Source organism: Eublepharis macularius, chromosome 5, assembly GCF_028583425.1.
Source record: "Eublepharis macularius isolate TG4126 chromosome 5, MPM_Emac_v1.0, whole genome shotgun sequence".
Taxonomy (NCBI): Eukaryota; Metazoa; Chordata; class Lepidosauria; order Squamata; family Eublepharidae; genus Eublepharis; species Eublepharis macularius.
Genome location: NC_072794.1, coordinates 37662324 through 37684745, shown reverse-complemented (window position 1 = coordinate 37684745; position 22422 = coordinate 37662324). Strand labels below are relative to the sequence as shown.

At 43.7% G+C, this 22422-nt stretch overlaps 1 protein-coding gene across 1 annotated transcript in view; it reads right to left on the bottom strand.

Moving 5' to 3' along the window:
- Positions 1–5707: 5707 nt before the first annotated feature.
- RGS21 (regulator of G protein signaling 21) overlaps positions 5708–22422 on the bottom strand; it is a 33876-nt gene continuing 17161 nt past the window's right edge. Inside the window, exons 3-5 of the mRNA XM_054981076.1 lie at positions 12413–12474; positions 10696–10862; positions 5708–5911 (exon numbers count right to left, since the gene is read on the bottom strand). Of these exons, the coding sequence (XP_054837051.1) occupies positions 5708–5911; positions 10696–10862; positions 12413–12474 (433 nt within the window). The remainder of the gene's footprint in view (positions 5912–10695; positions 10863–12412; positions 12475–22422) is intronic.

Genomic DNA, 22422 nt, shown 5'->3' with positions numbered 1-22422 from the left:
TGCTGGGCCCAAGAACACTTACCCTCCGTCTCGGGAGGCTGCACCACCAGCGCCACTTGCCCAGCGTCTTGTGTCCAATTCCCATCCATCTCCTGTGCTGCCGGCTCTGCCACCTCCTCCTCGATGACCTGACTGGCCGCAGAAGTAGACGGAGCCGAGGTACCTCCAGGAGATGACCCCTCTAAAGCTGCTAAACGAGATAGGATATTGTTAAGCGATGCTGTCTTAGACGCAATTCTAACTGGTCTCTTACTAGCAGGTTCCGCTGGCTGAGCGGCAGGCGCCCGTGCACGCTCTAATGCAGCAATCCTAGCCAATATATCGCGTCTAGCAGGACCATCATCCTCCTCGTCAGATGACAAAGCAGCAGCAGCGCGCTTTGGTGGGCGCCTGGCTGGCTGCTTGCCCTTTGAGGTACCTGCACCCTTCTTAGGTCCCATCCTATGTAATTCTCACAAGCAAGGAGCGGTGGTTAATGAAAATGTAAAAGGGGGTTAACACACCTACCAGATAACGCAGATGGGGAACTGAGAAGAATGGCTAACCCACGGCCACCTACCAAACTCAGGTCAGTAGTGGGACTTGAACCAGCAAAGTACTGATTCGCAGCCAAACCACTTAACCACTGATCCCAGCCGCTCTAAAACAAAAACAAGGCCCTATAAACGCTGTCCCCAAGCCCAATTACTGGACTAGGGGAAATAAGGACGAAGGCCCTGTAAAATAATACCCCCTTTATTCGCCTAGCACCCACAAGGGCGCAGATGGCTGCCTAATGCCTGCTCCAAGTGGCTGAAAGGTAGGACAAAAATAGCCGCCGCAACAGCCCAGGGCGAGCCAGAGGGAAAGTCTCCCAATAATACCTATTACACCCAGCCTGCCTGAAGAGCTAGGCGAGGGGCAGGCAGCTTCTAACCGAGAAAAGTGCCCGCCCTGTACAAAGCTCAGAGGGTGCGCTAGACGGCGCGGCTCGCTGGTTTACTAATGAGTCGCAGCGGCAGCGTGGAAATAAGCCGCCCGCCTTGCCTACCCCCGGGCCGCCCGCACGGCCAACAGCGGTGGCAGCAGGGAGAGAAACAGCCGTCCCCCTGGGCGCAGACCGGCAGCGCGCCGAGAGCAGGGGAGACGCCCGGCCTCTAAGCCAGGAAAGAACGCCCGCTCTGCACAAAACCCAGAGGCGCGCCAGCCAGCACGGCTCGTCGGGGTGTTAATGAGGCGCCGCGGCAGCGAGAGGACAAGCCGCCCGCCGTGCCAACCCCCAAGCCGCCCGCCCGGCCAACGGCGGCAGCGGGAGAGAAACGGCCGTCCCCTTAGGCGCCGATCGGGCGGCGCGCAAAGAGCAGGGGAGCCGCCCGGCCGACTCGCAGCTGCGGCCAAAAGGAACGTGGGCAAGGCCGCCCCCCCAATCCGATCTCTCTCCCTGCGTAAAACGCAACGGGAGCAGCGGCGGGGGAAACAACGGCCAGACCGTTCAGTAGGAAAGGGGCAGGCAGATGCCACCCTTAGGACCCAGCCAACCCCTCTACCACTATGAAGCAAAGCCGGATCCAACGCAGGAGCGACTCAGCCACAGACGCCTCCAACGCCACGAAGGCCTCGTGCCGGGGAGCAATCACAAAGGTGTTGCCTCCACCGAGCACGAGGCGCAACTGAAGCCAACAGGGGCGGAGGAGCCAGCAAACGCTGCGAGACTCCGCCCCCAAGGCCAAACCCCGGATGAGGGGAAGGACTCTGCCTCCATCCCTTCAGTGGGGCAAAGGGCTGCCACCTGCCTAAAGGGGGGGGGAACCCCTGGCACGGTTGGCAGTATTCTCATTCTTGCAACTTTGGCTGATTCACCCGGCCTTCCTGTACGTGCAGTATGTATCCTTCATCATATACTTGGTATTATGTGCAGGGCATTACTGGCATATATTCGGCCACACTGTTCTGGTTGATTGGCATTTCTGTGTGCAGAAATCTGCGGATGGTTGAATAAACCCTGTTCCCCCCACATGCACTTTTCAAGGAGAAAGGATCGGGTAAATGGAGTATGCGTGAACATATTACACACATACCTGTATCATTTGCATCTTGCAGGTTTACTTCTGTGTACCTGTGCCCCCTTAGGTGTACATGGATGATTGGATGAATAAGTCCCTGAGAAAGCATCTCTCACCTTTGTTCCTTTGTTTTGTGATTTCTGGTATGTTTCTCCCTCTGCTTAGAACACCTTCCCCAACTTGTTCCAATCTAACTATTGTTTCCTCCTTTAAATTGTTCCTAAAGTCTCAGTTCTTCCACAGTGTTAGTTTTCAACCAGCGTCCTGTAATGGTTTCTGTGCCGTCAGTTCCCCATTTATCATCTCGTTTCACATGTTTCTGCTCCTATTGTCAAGCCCAATTCCTTCACCTCACCATTGTTCCTTTTTACTTACAGCCTATTTGTAACTTCCACAAATGGTTTCAATGCAGGAACCTTCACTCACTGACAAGCAAAAGAGTGAAAACTTACTAATGGAAGTTCTGGCCATTTTAACAATGGCCAACGTATCCGTCATGAACCAACATAGTTTCATGCTTGTGAAAAGAGATTGTAGGACTGCTATCTTTCAGTTTATAGTTGATGCTTGCGTGGTGGCAGTTAAAGTGGAAAATATGACCATTTTCAACATCATTGGTTTAGTTTTTATGTGTTGATTGCATGGCTGCAGTAAAATGGACAGTGAGCAAGCAGCAATCATAAATAAAGCTCCTCTTTTCCTTTCCATCATTTCTAGTCAACTCATTTCATCTCCTGACATCATTTCACTGGGTGCCCCCCCCCCCAGCAATGAACACTATGTATAGGGGGCAAGAAAATACAGAACCATGGCATTGGAAAGGAACTTATCGGCTATCTGGTTCAAAACCATGAAGAAAGCAAGAACTCAGAAGCTAGTATTCTTAACAGATGGTTGTCCAGCTTCTTCTTGATGACCTCCAGTGGGCGAAGTCCTGCCCACCCAAAATTGGTGCTATTGTTGAATCACTCAATGTTTCTCGTCAGTGTTCCACTGAAATCTACCATCATGTTACTTAAGCCCATTAGAGCTAGTCTTGCTCTTTGGAGCAGCAGAGAACAAAGTCATTGCCCTCCTTTAGGTATTTGAAGAATGTGATCATTAGAGGTGGGTACAAATCAAAATACGAACCAAAATTCATCATGAACCGGGCCAGTTCGTGGTTCACAAACCAGCGGTTCATCAGAGCCCATTTCTGATGAACAGCCATAAACTTTTAGGCTGGTTCATTTCATTTGTTTTTTGGTTTGTCACTGCAGACAACCTGGTGCCAATCAGTTTCCTAGGCAACAGGGGGGATGGGCTTTCTGCAGCCTCGGAAGTGACTTTTTCATGAACCAAACGAACCGGTTCACGAACCGGGGCAAGTTTGTAAAAGTTCATGGTTTGTGAAACGTGACAAACTATGAACCACAACGTTCATTCCCCCCCCCCCCCGGTTTGTGCCCATCTCTAATGATCATGTCTCTCCTTAGTCTTTTGTTTCCCAGGCTAAGTATTCTCAGTTCCTTCAATGCCTGCTAACAGGAATTGTTTTCCAGATCCCTGATGGTCTTTGCTGCACTCTTATAAATCCATTCCACTTTGTCTATACACTTTTTATAATGTGTGGCTCAGAACTTGATGTAGTACTTTAGATGAGTTCAGAATACCACAAAGCACAATGGGAACTATTACTTTTCAAAGTAATGACACCAGGATAGGAAAGTAGTTCTATAGATGTTACCAGGGTGATGGGACTACTAACTTCCTGGAGGTGTCTGTGTCAATGGTAGAGCATATGATTTGTATACAGAAGGCCCTATTTGGAGTGGGCAAGCCCCATGAATGGTCAGACCACCCACCATCAATATTTCCATCCTGTTTGGGTTGAACTTCATTTTGCTCACCCTCATCCAACTGACAATTGATTGTATGTATCTGTTAGATGAATGCATTGCTGGATCCATATCAGATGAAAATGAAAGAAAAGGAATAGAGTATCAATATCCTGATGACCCCAGTATCCACATTCACCAGCTGGCTGCATTCAAAGACTTTATGTAGATATTGAATATAAATGGAGATGAAGTTGAAATGCCTAACATTTCAGAATAAGATCCACGGGGTGGAACAATATTTGTTTCTTGTATTTTTTTAATCTTTATTTTCAGTGGAAAATTGGCTCCCACAGTGACTTACAGGAGCCTACATATAATACAAACAACAGTTCAATATAGAACGTCCTTTGGGGAGGACATTCTCAGCTTGATCTCAATCCAGGTACAGTGTGTGGGAGATGGCTGCTTCTTGTGATCTCTCTGATGGCCTCGTCAATTGCATTTGAAAATTGGCTGGATGAGTATCTCAGCTGGAACTGGTCCCATGCAATACGGAACAATGCCTGGCTGTTTCCTGCCTTTTCTTCCATGACCTAACAATCACAGAAGTTGGAGAGAGGGCCTCAGCTGGAGATGTATCCCTGGATTAATGGATGGAAGGGTTCCTGGATGTTTGTGCATCATGCTCTCTCCTCGTTAGTCTCACAATGCTACTCTCTCAGTACCTTACAGAGAGAGAAGCAGCACCACTACAACACACAGTGACTCCAGCCCCCCAGCCCACACAGGTGATCCAGATGGATACCGTGGTCAAATACAATATACCTTCAGCTCCTGAGTTAAAACTCTCAAGTGAATTGCTGAGCCCCACCTGTAGGATCACAAGCCCCTGTAGAACGGCCATTTTCTCCCCCTGTCTTGTGGAAGGACCTGCTGTTATCAGGAATGTTATCAGGACTGCATGGGCGCCATTCTTTCTGCCTCCCTTTACATGCAAGCTGAGCAGAACAGCAGGCAAGGTCACTCAGTGATGGAGATGATTATTCCTTGGTGCTCATCCTTACCTTGTTTCTCACTTGTGCTCAATTTGTGTTTCCTGTGTCAGGCTTTCTTGGTCTGCTGCCCATGGCCCTTGCCTTGGCAGCAAAGAGGTCATGACCCTTTCCTTTCCTCCCATCACACGACTGTCATGTCATGTGATATCGTATCATATGCTTACAGCTCAGTCCATCCATGATCTGGGAAAAGTTAAAGCCCACTGTACTAGTGGACTTAAGGAAGTCCAAAACCAGCCTCCAAATGAAATTGATAAGGATCAAGATAAATTATGTCATGCAAGAATGCCTGGAGTCAAACACTACTACATATTCAACTACCCTTCCTAAGAATGGTAAAATAGCAAGTGGCTTGGGCACACTCTTACTACATGTAGAATCTTTAATGTGAACAAAGACCTATATTCATCCCTGCCCATGTGCTTAGGTTCGGTTCAAGCTAGCAACTCTACTTGCATAGGATTTTACATGCGTAAGCTCCAGTTTACCTGAAAGGATCTAAGCACAGTGGGCATGAGTCTGCTTGTGTGCCATGCCACATGCATATCCTACCTGCTGAAGGTGTTTTAAAGTGGCCTTCAACTTACAAAAATGCCAGTTGTGAAGCTGTCTTAACTACTATTGCTTTAAAATAAAGGATGAAATAAAATTGGACATGTGGCAATTGCAAATTCAACTTGCAAGGCAAACTATCAGGGAGGTGCCTATCCTGCCAAACAAGAGAACCATTGTGTTACATCTAGGTGTGAAATGGTTTCACCAGATTCAGAAATGCTTCGGAACGTGACCTTTACAAGAATGGCAGCCACCTTTTCTGGTTTCCATTCTGTTGCTTATTTACCAATTCCTTATAAGCTTCTGATTTCAGAAACCTTGGGAAACAGTCCTTAGCCATGAGACTGTAGATTAATCTCTGAGCATCATCAAAACACTGGAGACTAGGTTCAGAAATATTCTGGGTGATCTGGTCTCTGGTATTGAAGTCGATGTTTATCTGCAGGGAATAGAATGGCACAAATTGTTTACTTTGCTGAAGATCTGAAGTTTATCCAGAAGCCAGAAACAAACATTATTTGAATTGCTTCCTGAAATACACTCTTTGATGTAAAGTGGCAGGAAGGGTCGTGCTTTCATTGCCTAGAATATTAAACACCGATTTTAATTTGCTTTCCTATCCTGACAGTGATGTTCAGTGTATTATTTCTTTTTTTCTTCTCTTCACCTGCTTTACTTTTAAATGCTTAATATTTTCTAAGTGCACATCAGTACAGAAAATGAGCATCCTTTTCATACTGTAGATAAAGGAAGTATTTGTTTTATTTTCTTTCAGCTTGCTAACCTTTGTAAATTGGGTTTCAGTGTGTATATCCTTCAGGCAACTAAGTATTCAAACAGAGGAATGGAAAATCAGGCATCTCATTCCATCCATAAAAATGCAAATTTCAGGTGTATGCATTCTCAGTTCGCTTTTGGGCCATGCAAGGAAGGGAGCATGTGTTTAACCCTTCAACTCCACTGTAGTTCACTATTGGAAATTGATTCCTTGCTTTCTCATTAGTGTTTTAATGGGGGGGGGAAGTGTGTTTTTAAGGGGTATGTCTTTCCTCCTTTCAAGTACTAATAAAAAGGCAGGGAGCCCATTTCTGAGCAGTGAACCAGAACGGAGATGAAAACATTAAGCACCCTCTCTTTTCTCCTTTTGGTCCTGAGGCAAACTGAGGCTGTACAAGTCTATAGTTTGCACCTTATAGTTAGAACAAGAAGCATAATTATTGTCTCATCTCTTTGATCCCTAAGTAGTTTAACCCTGGCTTCCTTTTCTGGTTAAGCTCCACAAAACGGCAAATTTACTGTTAAATTAGATTGTTTGGTGGTCTAACACTGCAATCCTAAACCGAGTTAGCTAGTCTAAGCCCATTGAAATCAATGGGCATAGACTGGAGTAACTCGGTTTCGGATTGTGATGTAAGGCTTCCTTCTTAATTGGGCTTTGTAGTGTGGATCTTGTACTTCTTCCTACACAACTTGAGTAATGAGAGAAACCCCAGACCATGTGGCAACTCATTCCCAGCATAGTGGTGCCCTAGCATCTGGGAACGGCTGTACTAGTTGGGGGTATGAAATCATGACATGGACTTCTCCCATATGACTTGGGGCTTCTCACATCACCCAAGAACTGCTAGAAGGAGCTTCACTTCACCAGTTTATATGTCACCAGAAAGAGCAAAAAGAAGGAAGGAATGAGGGTTCTAAAGGGTTTTTTTTTAAACATGAACTCTGCTATGAACTCTATCACATCAGAAAACAGCAGAGTTTGCATTAGAGAATATCACCCATGGACTTCAGGATTCCCCCCCCCCCCCGGTCAAATTTGTGTTTATGGACATCAACGATCCTTAGGAAAACCAATGGGTAGTACAGAAAATTTCTTTCTATCCCTCTCTCCCCCTACCATGCATAATTTTATAAACTTCTGTCATGTATTGTTGGTAAGTCTGCTCAATGCAGAACAGTGGGGGTTTGCTTCTGAGCATATAAGGGGCCCATAGTGCTTCCATTGCATGGTGTTCTGGTTACAAGACCCTATTCATACGCTTCCCAGTGTTATCTCTGGGAGCCAGTTTGGTGTAGTGGTTAAAAGCATGGGACTCTAATCTGGAGAATCAGGTTTGATTCCCTACGCCTCCACTTGAAGCCAGCTGGGTGACTTTGGGTCAGTCAAAGCTTCTAGGACCTCTCTCAGCCCCACCCACCTCACAGGATATTTGTTGCTGTGGGGATAAAAATAATATACTTTGTAATCTGCTCTGAGAGTTAAGTCATCCTGAAGGGTGGTATATAAATCGAATGTTGTTTTTGTTATTATTACTGCTACTACTACAATTGGAGATGTAATGCTATAATTGGTCAATCTCTAGTGTAATTGAACAAGGTAGTTCTCTTGTCAGAGTAGGGAATTAGTTTTTCCTTTCAAATAGAGATGGGCACAATCCGCATTACGATCGAAAAAAACACACGATAATGGCAATCGCGCTAATGTGAACCGGCGGATCGTGATCGTCCACGGCCAATGATCCAGCGATTGGGAGGGGCCTGGATTGGGGCGATCGGGCTCGGATCGGGAATCCAGACACTCAGGCGCCAGCAATCTATTCCCCTGGCAACGGAGCCAGAGGAACACCTGAGCTGTGTTTGCCCTCCTTCTGTCACCCTGGAAACCCTAATGGAAGCCCAGTTTTCCTTGATCAGCAGGGCTTCCTTCCAACCATGGAGCAGCAAAGCAGTCACAAGTTGGGAGAAGACTCCCAGGGGAGGGAGGGGGTAGGGGGTGTTCTGTAGCCATGGGCACTCCAATCTCATCCCTGCAAACACTGAGAGGCAGCTCTGACGGCCAAAGACAGACCTCCTGTGTTGCTGAATGGGACCCATGCCATGGGCTCCCAGGCTGGGTTTCACTTTCTGCGAGCAGTGGAGTGAGACAGAGTTCTTGCTTGCTACTTGCTAGCCTTTGGAGAGAGAGAGAGAGAGAGACTGAGAGAGTCGGCCGCTGCCACAACCCACCTTCCCACATAGCTGGGAATACCAGCGTGCCCTGCTTTGGCATCCACGATCCACGATCCATGGTTCGGTGTGGCATCCACGATCCACAATCCACGGTTCGGTGTGGATCGTTAATTCGAGATCGTCACTGGCGCCAATCCATGATCAGCTGGATCATTATTTTTTTTTGGATCGGGCCCATCTCTACTTTCAAATTAAACTCTTTTGGTACCCTGAAGTAATGCTTTCTTGTTTGTGGATCAGACTCTTCAATTTTATATTCTTTATTAAAGTTAACACCGAATCTTTACCTCTGAGGGCATTTTAGGCCATGGCTCAGTGGTAGAGCATCTGCTTGGCATGCAGAAGGTCTCAAGTTCAATTCCAGGTCTCCCCAGTTATATGGACCAGACATTAGGTGATGTGAAAGACTTCAGTCTGAGCCCCTGGAGAGCTACTGTCAGTCTGAATAAACAGTACTGACCTTCATGGACCACTGGTCTGATTCAGCACGAAGCAGCTTCATCTGTGTATTAATAAGTATTAAAATGGCACTGCCATTATCAAAAACAAAAGTGATCAGTGTAAAAAGGCTAGTGAGGGAGGGAGTACAGATCACAGGAGCAATTAACTAGCCAATTAGTGTAAAAAGTATTTTCTTATGTGATGATCAAATGGCACACTGTAACAGGAGGGTCCTAAAGGACGTTTTAACTTTCATCACATCAAAAGGCCTCTGCTTAGAGACATTAACCATTAACAAACGTCAGAATGTACTAGCAGACCTATTTTTGTTTTTTTGTTTTTACTTCAAAGGTGCTTTAGTGGAACATTTGACTCATCCTCAGAAGCTAGGAGGCCAAATCCGGACCCAACCCCTAGCAGAATCATTGTATCCAAGCCCCTCCCCACCACTATACCCTTGCTGTATCCTATTATATTCTAAACAAGTATATTCTCCCAAGCTAAGACATAAACAAGGGACTCTTAAATCCCCTTTCCTACGAAATGAACCATATGGGAGGCTTGAGTAGTTGTTCTGTGGAATCCAGCTGATTCTTTCTCTGCACAAGCCAACGAACAGGGAAATAGCAGGGAATGAGTGGTAAAAGTAATGGAATGGCTCTGCCAAAACATCTTTTAATCTCTTCTCAGGGTGTAAGGAGGTGGCTGAAAAGCACTTTCCTTATAAGAGAGTTCACATGCCAATAACAGGATTTAGATCATTTGTGCCTGGGGTGCCAGTATCTAGTAGGGAAATTCCTAGAAATTTAGGGAATGGAGCCTGGAAGGAGTGGAGTTTGGGGTGGGGAACGACCTCAGCAGGGTATAATGCCATGGAGTCCACCCTCCAAAGCAGCCATTTTCTCCAGGGGAACTGTGTTCTATGGCCTGGAGATCAGTTGTAATTCTGGGAGATCTCCAGCCACAACCTGGAGGGTGGTAACTGTATTTGTGCCCATTGACCCGCATTCATCATAATCAGTGAAAAATCCTACATGAGTCCTAACGATATGGTGTGTGCTCTCTTTGCACGATCAGGCTCCTCAGTCATGTATGCAATATGTGCATGGCTATTTCACATGTCACAATGAAGGCATGGTAAATTGTGGAGACCCACTTGCTGGTTCTTGAACCCTTTAAAAGTTGTAAATATTTTGCTACTCTTTTGAAGGGTTTGATGCTACTCTTCATGTATAGAGAGCGAGGGCAACACACTTTCTCCTCCACCCATGCCCGCCCACAAGTTTTCCCCTGCCTTCTTTTAGTTCTTTGGACTGGCTTGACCACCAAGCCAGTGATTCCTCATATGGTTCATGATAATACGCATCACAGAACCCCGCCCCTGCTGATGAGGTCATAACTCCAGCCCCACCTTTTCCTGTCATGTGACATCTTGTCTCAGTGGTTGCAGCTCAGCTAAAACTTGTAGCTCAGTGGTTCTCTGGCTGTTAAAGTTGGGTCCTGAGTTTAGAAAGATTGAAAACCAGTTTTTGTTGAACTTATACCTACATAACTCAGTCATGCAGCTAAAAGTTTATGTATAAATACTGCTTTTGAGATTTTGTGTTCTTACTGTGTATAGCTAGAATTTCCAAAAATACCAAAGTTGGAATATGTTGGTCTTTGCCTCAGTGCCCAACAGGAACAGAATACATATAAAGATTGAACATAATAAGACTGTATCTTGAGTACTGCAGTTGAAGCAGCCTTTAAGAGAACACACAAATGCATTACCTCCTTTGGAGCATCTGCCTGGATAAAATCAGAATAAATCTGTTGGGCTTTTGAGACAATTTTAACTGCTGACTTTGTTTTCTTGAAATCTTCACAGGCCAGCCAGAATTCAATGTTTTCCTCGCTGAACTCTGATTTCAGGAAAGTCCTGAAAGCAGCCAGACCATCTGCAGAAATATGAAAAATACACGACAATCCAATAAATCACAGGGGGAGTGGGAGGGAGTCCAGCAATCAGATTGCAAATGGTTCAGTTGGCTTCTGGTTGTGTAGTTTCATTCACCTGGACATGAATTTATATGGGCATTTCACTTAGTATGTGTGTAGACTTTGTTTCCTCCTCTTCAGATATGACTGTTGCGTGATGAAAGCTGCTTGGGTGATAATGGGAATTCCAGGCAACCTCTCAATGTCCTCTTGTTGGCTTTCCAGAGTAACTGGTTGGCCATTGTGTGAGACCTGATACCGGACGAGATGGACCACTGGTCTGATCCATCAAGGCTCTTCTTATGTTCTTATGGGCAATGCAAGCTCTGACATTGTTTCTTAAATACACCAGGCCCTCTTAGACACCAAAGAAATGAAATTATGTGCAATTGCTACAAATGCCAAATGTTATATTAAGCGTAGAATTCAGCTTCCTAAGAATGATTTTTTGGGGCGAGGGGGAAGCAACTTTCTAATTGTTGTGGTAGAGATATGCTTTGAAGTGCATAGTTTACACCTGGCAAAGTTTCAGAAATCAGCGAGGTTGCCTAGTAAATTTTTGGTGACCAGGAGATGGGACTTCATGACCCTGCACACCTTCTTGCTCCATCTCAAGAGTAATAGAAACAGCATAATTGGACGGCCACCCAATTAAAGAAATCATAGTTAATTAATCATATGTGTTTAAACTGAGTCCTTGTTTAATTAATCAGTTTAAATCTGCATAATTCTGCAAGAGCTTAAAACAACTGATCTTTTAAAAAGCGTTACATTTGCATTTTTAGACAGTGCATGCATGTCAGAGCTTTGTTCTAAAAGAGGCAGCCCCTCTTTTCGTTCTTTTAGGATGGAGACTGCCACCTATGCTTTTGTAAACATTTATATTAAAATTGATTAACAATTTTGATGAATGTGCTATCCCGATATTAAATTTATTGTTCTAACAGGTTCATCAACGAACAGTGTAATCCTATGCAATGTGACGCTAGACTAAACCTATGGAAATCAATGTACACTGATTTTTTTTTTAAATCCAACTCTCCTCCAAGGAGTTCAGAGTTGCTGTACAACATTCTCCACAATGAGCTTGTTTCAGTGTGGGGATTTGAATCCCAGTCTCCTCACTTAGTCCAGCACTCTAGCCACACTTGTTTCTGCCACAACTGTACACACATCCCTGAAAGTTGTATCAACTGAGTGGCTAGGTGAGTACCAAGAGGCTTCTACATGTTTTAGGAGGATCAGGACTAAATGAAAAAAAAATACAAAACAGATCTTCTCAGAGATTTGTCTGACAGAATAGAATTGGGCCGGTCAACTCACCCACTGTGATGGGCAATCTTCCGCCACTGCCTCCTGCCAGCTGCTTGAATGAGTTGCAGTGGTGGTGGGAATAGTAGGGGGGAGACGTTGTGTACATGTTATTATCACTTCCGACTAAAACCCAGAAGTGACATAACTGATGCTCTAGGATTTCGCCAATCTAGAGATTTGCACAGGTGAATCTTACCTTTATTAGCTAGTAGTGTATCCAGAGATTCCATCCATGCCATTGTTTCCCTAGGGGCTGACCTGTGAAAACAACATCTACCCTTGAAAATAGCATTGTGATTTTTTGCCAATGCATTCTGTTGATAGACTATGTGGCATATTTACTTATATCCATATACCTATTGTATCAGCACAGCAATTGTAAGGGTCATTTTCCCTGTCACACCATATATTGAACTGTAATAACACCTTCCTGTGCAGATAACCCTATGGGATGTCAAATGCAATTTGATGCAGGTTTCTAGATTATTAATCTAGAAGTGAGTAGTAATAAAGTATGCAATTGGATGAACAATAAAACACAAGAGAGGTATCACTGATTTTTCAGTAGAGACTTACTGAATACCATCTCTGTGCTGAATGGGCTAACCATTAATTTATATGATTCTTTTGCTACCTATGACTAGAGCTATCTAAAAGGTTATCATGCTAACATTGGGGTGATAAATGGGCTATTTCTCAATTTCTTACTGGTATTAAAAATGGTTTGCTTCACAGTTTTGGTTCTCAACAAGATTTTGATTAAATATTTGTTAAAGCACTAATAGAATCCCCTCTCCCCCCCACCTCCCTTTGTTTCCTGCTGGTGTCAGGAGGAGCTGTCTTGCCCCATCTCTGAGAAAGCACAAAGAATCCAATTAGCTCAATATATTCTCAGCTCAGGTCAGATTTATCTAAATCTAGGAACTTGTCAGGGCAGAATAAGATCTTTTCTAAACTAGTTAATAATTTTAAGTGCTTTCTGCTTCCAAAGAGGCATTCCCTTGGGCTTGATGTATGTGCTATCAGGCCTAAAGCATGTAGTCTGTGAGAATCTGAGGTTATCCATAATCCCGCTGACATCCCCAATTCATTTGTTACATAAATCTTTGACTATGCAGTGTTTCTAAAGAAGAGGTGTTAATTTATTTTAATGCTTTCTCCAATAGTTTCACCATCTATTTCTAAGTAGGTGGCTTGCTGGAGAGCAGCACAGATTGTCAATGCATCCCAAGAGTACACACGGGAAAACAAATGGTTGCTGGAGTACCATTTCTCTCTTGGCACGTTTTTTTTTTTTTTTTTGTACATGGAGATAATCTTGGAGTGTGCTAGGGAGTTCCCAGCTGTTGACCAAATCTGCTTCACTGAAGAATACACTCTAGCCTCCTAGTTGCCAACCTAGGAGTGAACCTAGGAGTGAAAGCGACAACTTACCACTATGGTCCTGAGGACTGGAAGCAGAAGGTGGGAGATACCATTTAACCCACTTTCTTACCAGTACTCTATACCAGCTCTTGCTGGCTTTCTTTTATGCCTGGGCAAGAGGGATTGGAGGATGTGGCTGAGAGCTGTGGTATCAGTAAATTAAACCTGGGCTCTATGTCACCAACCTCCACTGCCTTAAACCCAGGATTTTTTTCTGGGAAAAGAGGTGGTGGAACTCTCAAGAGGAAAATGAGGAAGAAATACATGGGATTCTTTGAAATCATATTATTTTCAAGCACTATTGCTGAGTATTTTAAAGAGGTGCTGGAGCTTCGTTCCTCCGCGTTCCCCCTGAAAAAAAAAGCCCCGCTTAAACCAATTGTTGACCAGAGATGTAGTGTAAAGAAGAGTATATGGATTAGCACATGCATTTATTTTGCCATTGAACTGCTTTTGGAAATGCCAATGCTTCACAAGCTAGTGGCAATGAACACGTGTCAGGAGGACATACCTAAGCTAAGGCCTTGGACTCATTTTCATTGCCAATAAATTATAAAGCAACAAACTCATTGGCGCATGTGCAGGTTGCTTTTCTTCTATGCCAGAGCCCCAACCAAATAGCACATTTCTGTGTTGCAGAAGAAGGAATTTCAGGCCACAAGTTGAAGCTTCCCTTAATGCATCTGATTTAATATATTAAGTATGCAGTAAGGGATTTAAACCATTATATTCTAGGTAATGCTTTAAACGAGGCACGCCAAAGCTCAATGAACTTTTGGGAAGCTTGGGAATGTTAAGAACAGGCAGCTAGCGCCACAATAAGATGGCTTCTGCGGGGGCATTGCTAACCAAAGAATGGCTGCCATGGGGAGGTGGTTCCCTCTGGGCTTTTCTAAATGGAGGAAAGTCAGTATTCGTTATTTGCTTTAAGGAGGAGATATTAAGCAAGTGGGTGTCAAGAAACAACACCCATGGGCACCACATTGAGGATCACTGCTCTGAACAGTTCTGTTCCCAAGATAAAGATTCTTTCTCCAGCTCCAGTACGGCAAGGACACAGCAACCTCTGCTTGATGGAACTTCAGACTTGCTGCTTTTGCGTTGACTGAAGTAACTTTTATTTGCTTGTTTATTCATTTATACCCTGCCTTGCCCCGCTCTCGCCGTGGGGACCCAAAGTGGCTTAGAACATTCTTCTCTTCTCCATTTTATCCTCACAGCGATCCTGAGAGGTAGGTTTGGCTGAGAATGTATGGATGGGCCAAGGGCAACCTGCAAGCTTCCGTGGTAGAGTGGGAGTTCAAACTTGGGTCTCCCATGATGACTCTAGTCTCTAGACAATATTTTTCTGCATGGGCATGCATGCATTTTAACGTGCTCCCCATAGTCACATAGTGGCTGCAAGGAACTGCTTCTAAAAAAAAAGGAGATTCTAAATGGTCTTAGAACAACACCAAGGGGGGGGGGAGAAAAGGCTCCCACAGTTTTCTTGCCATTTTCTCAAATGAAACCCTTTCAGGGAGGGAATTATTTTGCTAATTTTGCTGCTCCATATTTTGACAGATGCCCCTCAGGGAGCAGCAAAATCAGAAAAATACCCCCCCCATGTGGTTTTCATGCCAGAATGATTGTATCGGTTAATTTACACAAGAAATATTGGATTGCGATATTTACTTCAGTTTTGCTATTTACTGGTACTTTTTGTTTTTTTAAAAAAATCAGTTACCACAGGCATTTCTGATGTTTAATAGACAAGATAAATGCAATTATTTTTTTAAACAGCAGTTTCCATGTAAATGTTTCTTGTGTTTCATATGCTAGCTACACGTGAACAAAGTTTGAAGCGTAGAAATAAGAGCCAGATCATAACAGCCTGTCAAAGGATGGCGTCAGTCTTACCTCTGTGGCATTAGGCCGAGCTTTTCTATTTGCTCAGCATCGCCCCCTAGTGCCTACCTGACAAACAAACTATCTTGAAAGATGATACTGTTTTGTAATGTAATAGTTAATTATATGATGTCTGTATTATAATGGGATGCTTCTTATTTGTTAGCTCCTGCTACTGCCATGAGCTCAGCAGATGGCCTTGGGTAAGCTACTCATCTCAGCCCCAGCACCCCAGTTATCTTGTAGGGAGAACAATAACATTGGCTTTGCTCCCCACTCTGAATGGGGCACTAATATGTTGTTGTTATTATTTTAAACAGAAAGGTGGGATACAAGCAAACAAATAAAAAGATATGCTGGGGTCTTCCTGCTGCAGGTGTATCAAGGTGGTTTTTCCTCGTTCAGTAGTGAATGTCTCATCCAATGGAGGTGGGCAGGATCTTACCGAGGACCAGGCAGGCTGGGACTTTTCTTCCTCTAGCTTATTTATTTATTTAGTGCATTTTTTTCTCCCTTGCATCCAATGAGCTCAGGGCAGTATACGTGACACTCCCTTCTCCCATTTTATCCTGTTAAGAATCTTGTAAAGTAGATTTAGCTGAGACAGAGAATGATTGATGCAAGTTCACCTTATATGTTTCCTGGCAGGTGGGGATTTGAAGTCAGTTCTCTCTGATCTTAGTCTAGCACTCTAACCATTGCACCACTCTGTTGTATGTTTTCCTTCAAGGGAAAAACAGGGAGGGGAAACAAATCAACCTGATTGCACTCCAGTTTGCTTCTATGGCTTTTATATCTAACTTGCCTTGATTAAGATGTTGAGCAGTCTGTATTATTCTATATTATATATATAGTCTGTATTATTCTATATTATATATATAGTTGCTTCCCATTTGGGTTGTGTACTTGCCAGAGAGTCACATGTTACATGGAGGCCCTGGAGGTTGCATTGAGGTTCGAGGAGCTCCCATGATTCACGGATATGCAATGTACAAGAGATATACAGCAGCACGAAAGGCTTCTGTGTAACCTGCAAGCCACTCTCATTAATCTCTGTTGTCGTCTGTCCTCCACTTGTGGCAAAAATGGTGTAATGACAAGACTGAATTTGCACTAGAAGGCTCGCAGGTTGCATAGAGATCCCCAGGCCCCTTGGCAAGCCTGGTGAAGTGAAGTGCTGCTTCCATTACAGTGTGAGTCAATATGACAGAAGAGGATAGAATATTTAGAAGGAGCTGACATTTAACTTGCATTAAAATAACATGCTAAATATACGATTAGGGCAAGCCTACTAAAATTAAGGACTAACGAGAATATCTTCGTTGCATAATTAATGACCACTGCAGTGACGATAAAACAGACATTAACTGATGGTTTGGTACATAGAGGAGTGCTTGAGAAACTATGAGGGAGCCCACATCTTTTTGAAAACGAATGAAAGGTAAAAGCTGACGAAAACTTCAGGTGTTCCCAGCTGCTTTTTATGGAGAGGAATGTTGGATAGAATAACGAGAGGGAAAAGCTAGCCAGAGGTGACATTTGGTGTTTGGAAAATTAAGAAGTCTTTGGTGTTTTCAAAAGCACTGGCATTGTCAAGGATATTAAACTGTGTTCTGTTTCTTTAATTTGTACCACATCAGGACAGTGCTCAGTTGTGGAAACAGTTATTTGTTAAATTGGGAAGAGCCTGGTAGAAAATAGCCTGAAGGCACCCAAGGTATTTTTTGGTTTTGTTAACAGATACATGGATTCCAAGACTGTAGACAGTGTGTGTCTACTCAGGACTGGTGAAACCTGAAGCTATAAATTGTACTATATTTGCTGTGGAGATGTGTAGATAATCCATGGTGATCAACCTCTCTCCCCATGACATGTTGGATGGGCTAGGGTTATCAATATCCAGGTGAGGGCTGGAGTTCTCCCAGAATTACTATTTATTCATTTTACATATTTATTTTATTTGATTTATACCCCACACTCCCCACAAATGGGCTCAGGGTGGCTACTGGTCTCCAGTCTACAGAGATCACTTCCCATGGAGGAAATGACAGCTTTGGAAGGCGGGTCTGTGACATCTCATCTCATCTCTCTCTTCCCCAAATCCTGCTCTCCCCACTCCCAAATCTCCAGGACTTCGTCAAGCCAGATGTAGGCTGTTTCCACACAGCTTACCTTGTTCCAGAAAACAGTGAAATCTCATGCGAAATCTCACGAGAAGATGCTGTTATCGCATCTTCTCATGCGATAACGGCATCTTCTCGTGCGATTTCATGTGAGATTTCGCTGTTTTACGGAACAAGGTAAGCCGTGTGGAAATGGCCCTAGATGGATTCTAGATGGATTGCCAGGGCAGGCAGTCTGGAGGCACAGCACCCAATGATGTAGAGGTAGAGTACTAGGCTAGATCTGAGTTTAGATTCATAGATCTGAAAGCTCATGATCTGTCTTAATCTAGCCTGAATTGGGCAGAATGCATACATTCCTTCTAGTGTCTGTACCTGGAAACAATGGGGAAAAATAAAACAGGGTTTCTGATTACATATACAGAAGCTATAATATACACATATTGCTCTGGTCAAAAAAAATTGTACATAGCATGCTTCCCAGGTACACAGAATAGGAATACTGGAAATGAAAATGATTGAAACACTAATTTTAATGTATTGTCGAAGGCTTTCATGGCTGGAGAACAATGGCTGTTGTGGGTTTTCCGGGCTGTATTGCCGTGGTCTTGGCATTGTAGTTCCTGACGTTTCGCCAGCAGCTGTGGCTGGCATCTTCAGAGGTGTAGCACCAAAAGACAGAGATCTCTCAGTGTCACAGTGTGGAAAAGATGTAGGTCATTTGTATCTACTCAGGAGGGGTGGGGTTGAGCTGAGTCATCCTGTAAGAGTTTCCCAGGGTGTGGAATGCTAATGGCGGGAGGCTTCACTGTATCCTGAGGAGGTTCTTTTGCATATGGATTGGTACTTGATGTGCTAATCTTCTCTGCAGGGCTATTGTCGGGGATAGAATGTTTTGTTAGCCTGGTGTTTTTCAGAACTGGAAACCATGCTCTGTTCATTCTTAAGGTTTCTTCTTTCCTGTTGAAGTTTTGCTTATGCTTGTGAATTTCAATGGCTTCCCTGTGCAGTCTGACAAAGTAGTTGGAAGTGTTGTCCAGTATTTTGGTGTCCTGGAATAAGATACTGTGCCCTGTTTGAGTTAGGCTATGTTCAGCCACTACTGATTTTTCAGGTTGTCCAAGTCTGCAGTGTCTTTCATGTTCTTTTATTCTTGTCTGGATGCTACGCTTTGTGGTCCCGATGAAAACTTGTCCACAGCTGCAGGGTATACGGTATACTCCTGCAGAGGTGAGGGGGTCTCTACTGTCTTTTGCTGATCGTAGCATCTGTTGTATTTTTCGGGTGGGTCTGAATACTGCTTGAAGGTTATGCTTTTTCATAAGCTTTCCCATCTGATCAGTAATTCCTTTGATATATGGCAAAAACACTTTTCCTGTAGGAGACTGTTTTTCCTTGGTTGTTTGATTCATCCTGGGTTTGATTGCTCTTCGGATTTCATTTCTGGAGTAGCCATTTGCCTGAAGTGCATGGTTTAGATGATTAATTTCCTCATTGAGAAAGTGCGGCTCACATATCCGTCTTGCACGATCCACTAATGTTTTCATTATGCCTCTTTTCTGTCGGGGGTGGTGATTGGAGTTTTTGTGTAAGTACCGATCAGTGTGAGTTGGTTTCCTGTAGACCTTGTGACCTAACTGAAAGTTTGCTTTGCGGATGACCAAGGTATCCAGGAATGGGAGTTTTCCCTCGATTTCTTTCTCCATTGTGAGTTGTATGTTCAGGTGGATGTTGTTGAGATGATTCAAAAACCCCATCAATTCTTCCTCCCCATGGCTCCAAATGATAAATGTATCATCCACAAACCGGAACCATACACTAGGTTTGTGGGGTGCTGATTCTAGAGCTGTTTTTTCAAAATGTTCGATGTAGAAGTTTGCTATAACTGGGCTGAGTGGGCTCCCCATGGCCACCCCATCCATCTGTTCATAGAATTCATTGTCCCATTGGAAGTAACTGGTTGTCAGACAATGGTGGAATAAGGCTGTTACATCCTCTGGGAAAATCTGATTAATAAGTGCAATAGTGTCTTTTACTGGAACCTTGGTAAACAGGGATACAACATCAAAACTGACAAGTAAGTCTTGTGGATTGAGTTTCAGAGAACTGATTTTGTTGATGAAATCTGCTGAATCTTTGATGTAAGACGAGGTTTTCCCGATGTGGTCCTGCAGGAGATCGGCCAGATGTCTAGCTAATTCATATGTCAGTTTTTTGTAGGTGGAGGGGTCCAGGAGTTCCTTAATCTTCTGTTTTCATGATCACTGTAGCATTGTCTTTATCAGCTGGTAGAATGATGATGTCTGGATCTGCATTGAGGGTCTTGATGGCATTTCTCTCCTTGCATGTTATATTGTTGGTAGGAAGCTTTGCCTTTCGTAGAATCCTGGCTGTCTCTCCTCTTATTTCCTCAGCTTCCTCTTCAGGTAGATGATGAATGGCAGCTTCTACATTTGCAATGATGTCTTCCACAGGAATTCTGGTGGGGGTGACTGCAAAGTTTCCTCCCTTCGCCAAGATGGAGGTTTCTTCTGGTGAGAGTTGACGGTCTGTCAGATTGATGACAATGCGTGCATTGTCGAGCATTGGGCTTGTCTGTCTTTTTTCCTGTAGTTTGTTAAACTTCTGCTTCTGTCTGGATGTGTGGTTGGTAAAAACTTGTTCCATCTTCAGCTGCTGGTGAAACGTCAGGAACTACAATGCCAAGACCACGGCAATACAGCCCGGAAAACCCACAACAGCTACTAATTTTAATGGCTGCTATCGTAAGAACTAAAGCCAGAAGTGATAGATTCTGGCAGATTATAACCATGTCGAGTTACACTGTGAAAGCAAAAACAACAATCTTGCGGCACCTTAAAGATTTATTATGGCATAAGCTTCTGTGACCAAAATTTGATTCAAAATTGAAAACTGTACAAAATGGATAATTTTAGGGGAAAAGCCTAATTTGGTTTTGTAAAAGAAGGGATATTTGTAGTAGATCATCTGAAGTCAGCACATAGCTTCAGAAACGGATGTTAATTTGAAGAATTTACCATGCTAAGGTACAGTGGTCAAATTGTGGTAAATGGTGCAGTTACTTTTGTGGTTTTCACAAGGAAGATATTAATTTATATGTGAAAGACAAACCTCTAGCAGAGCCAGATACTTTTTGTACCTTAGGGGAGTACAAAACATTACAAGAAACACAGGGGTGCAGCTCAAAATGGCAGCCTGATCTTTTGCAACTTCTAGCTCAACTTACACTGTGCCTTGACATCATTGCACTGTATATTTCTCTGGTGCAAGAGCAACAGCTAATAAGGAGAAGCATGGAAAGAGAAATGCACACTATGATGATGACAGGATGTGGAGTCAATTGCACCAGTCATTATGGGGGGGGGGAATGTGACATGGTCTACCATTTGCAGAGCATTTGCCGTGGTCGTGTCTTTTCAATGGTAAGAGCTGGCTTAAATCTAGTTTTTCTAAGCAATTCCTGGTGTATCTATATTATCTGGAAACACAAAAAGAGACATCTCAGGCCTCTGTCTCAAGGTAGAAATCAAACGATCCTGAGTTTTTTTATGGCTACATATCTATCAGCCAAGCAGAGCAGGAAGCATAAGAAAAAGAAAAAGAATGCATATGAAGTAAAACTAACCAATAAATGACAGATAGTGGCTACTGTGCCAGTCTAGGACCAAGGAGATCTGATTCAACCCTCTACTCCGTCATAAAAACTCATTGAATGGCGTTGGGACAATCAGCTGGTTAGGCAGGTCTTCTGCTGCAGTGGGAGACCTCCTGGAAGTTCCCCCTGTTCCCTGACAGCGATTCAAAGGATGGCTGGGGGATGCAACAGCAGTGCATGACATCACTTCTGGTGAATCACCAAAAGTAACATTGTGATGTCAGGGTGATGTTCTAGGATTTGCCCCAAATGCTAAAAGGTTTTGAAGAATTTTAGAGCCTTTTTATCACATATGACATAGCACGCGGGTTTGATGCAGCAAGCTGTCCCTGCTTGCCGAATCTACGTAGCAGGTTGCCAGATGTAACCAGCAAACCTACTTTTAGCCTGTTCCGCCTTCAGAAGTTGTTGTGAGGATAAAGTGGAGAATGTATGCTGCTCTGAACTCTTTGGATGAAAGGTAGAATTAAGATGAAATTTTAAAAAAATGAAAATAGATAGGAATAATATTTAAGATATACACCTAGATTAATCAAGGATTATTGGGTATAGTACAATGATACAACTCTAAAGGAATGGGATTCTTAATCTTAATGTTTCTGGGATTCTTAATCTTAATGTTAATTCTTGTGAGTTTTCATAGACTACTGCCACCCTAATATTCATGCACTCTTCTTCCACCTCAAAACTTCCAAGAGGCATGAATTGCAAAATACTGAACAGTTAATAACTTCTTTAACTTAACAGCTGCCATCAAGGAAAATGTTAGTTTGCAGCAAGGCTTTTTTTCAGGGGGAACGCGGGGGAACCTCTTGAAAATATTTGGCAATAGTGCTTGAAAATAATATGATTTCAAAGAATGCCATGTGTTTCTTCCTCATTTCCCTCTTGAGAGTTTCCCCACCTCTTTTCCCAGAAAAAAACCCCTGGTTTGCAGCATGTTTTTAGGGTGTGTGTGTGTGTGTGTGTGTGTGTGTGTGAGAGAGAGAGAGAGAGAGAGAGAGAGAGAGAGAGAGAGAGAGGACATTTAGGCTTCCTGGATTTCAGATGTGCAGTGTATTATTTTCTTTCTGTGCAGTTTGAATGGGATCTAAT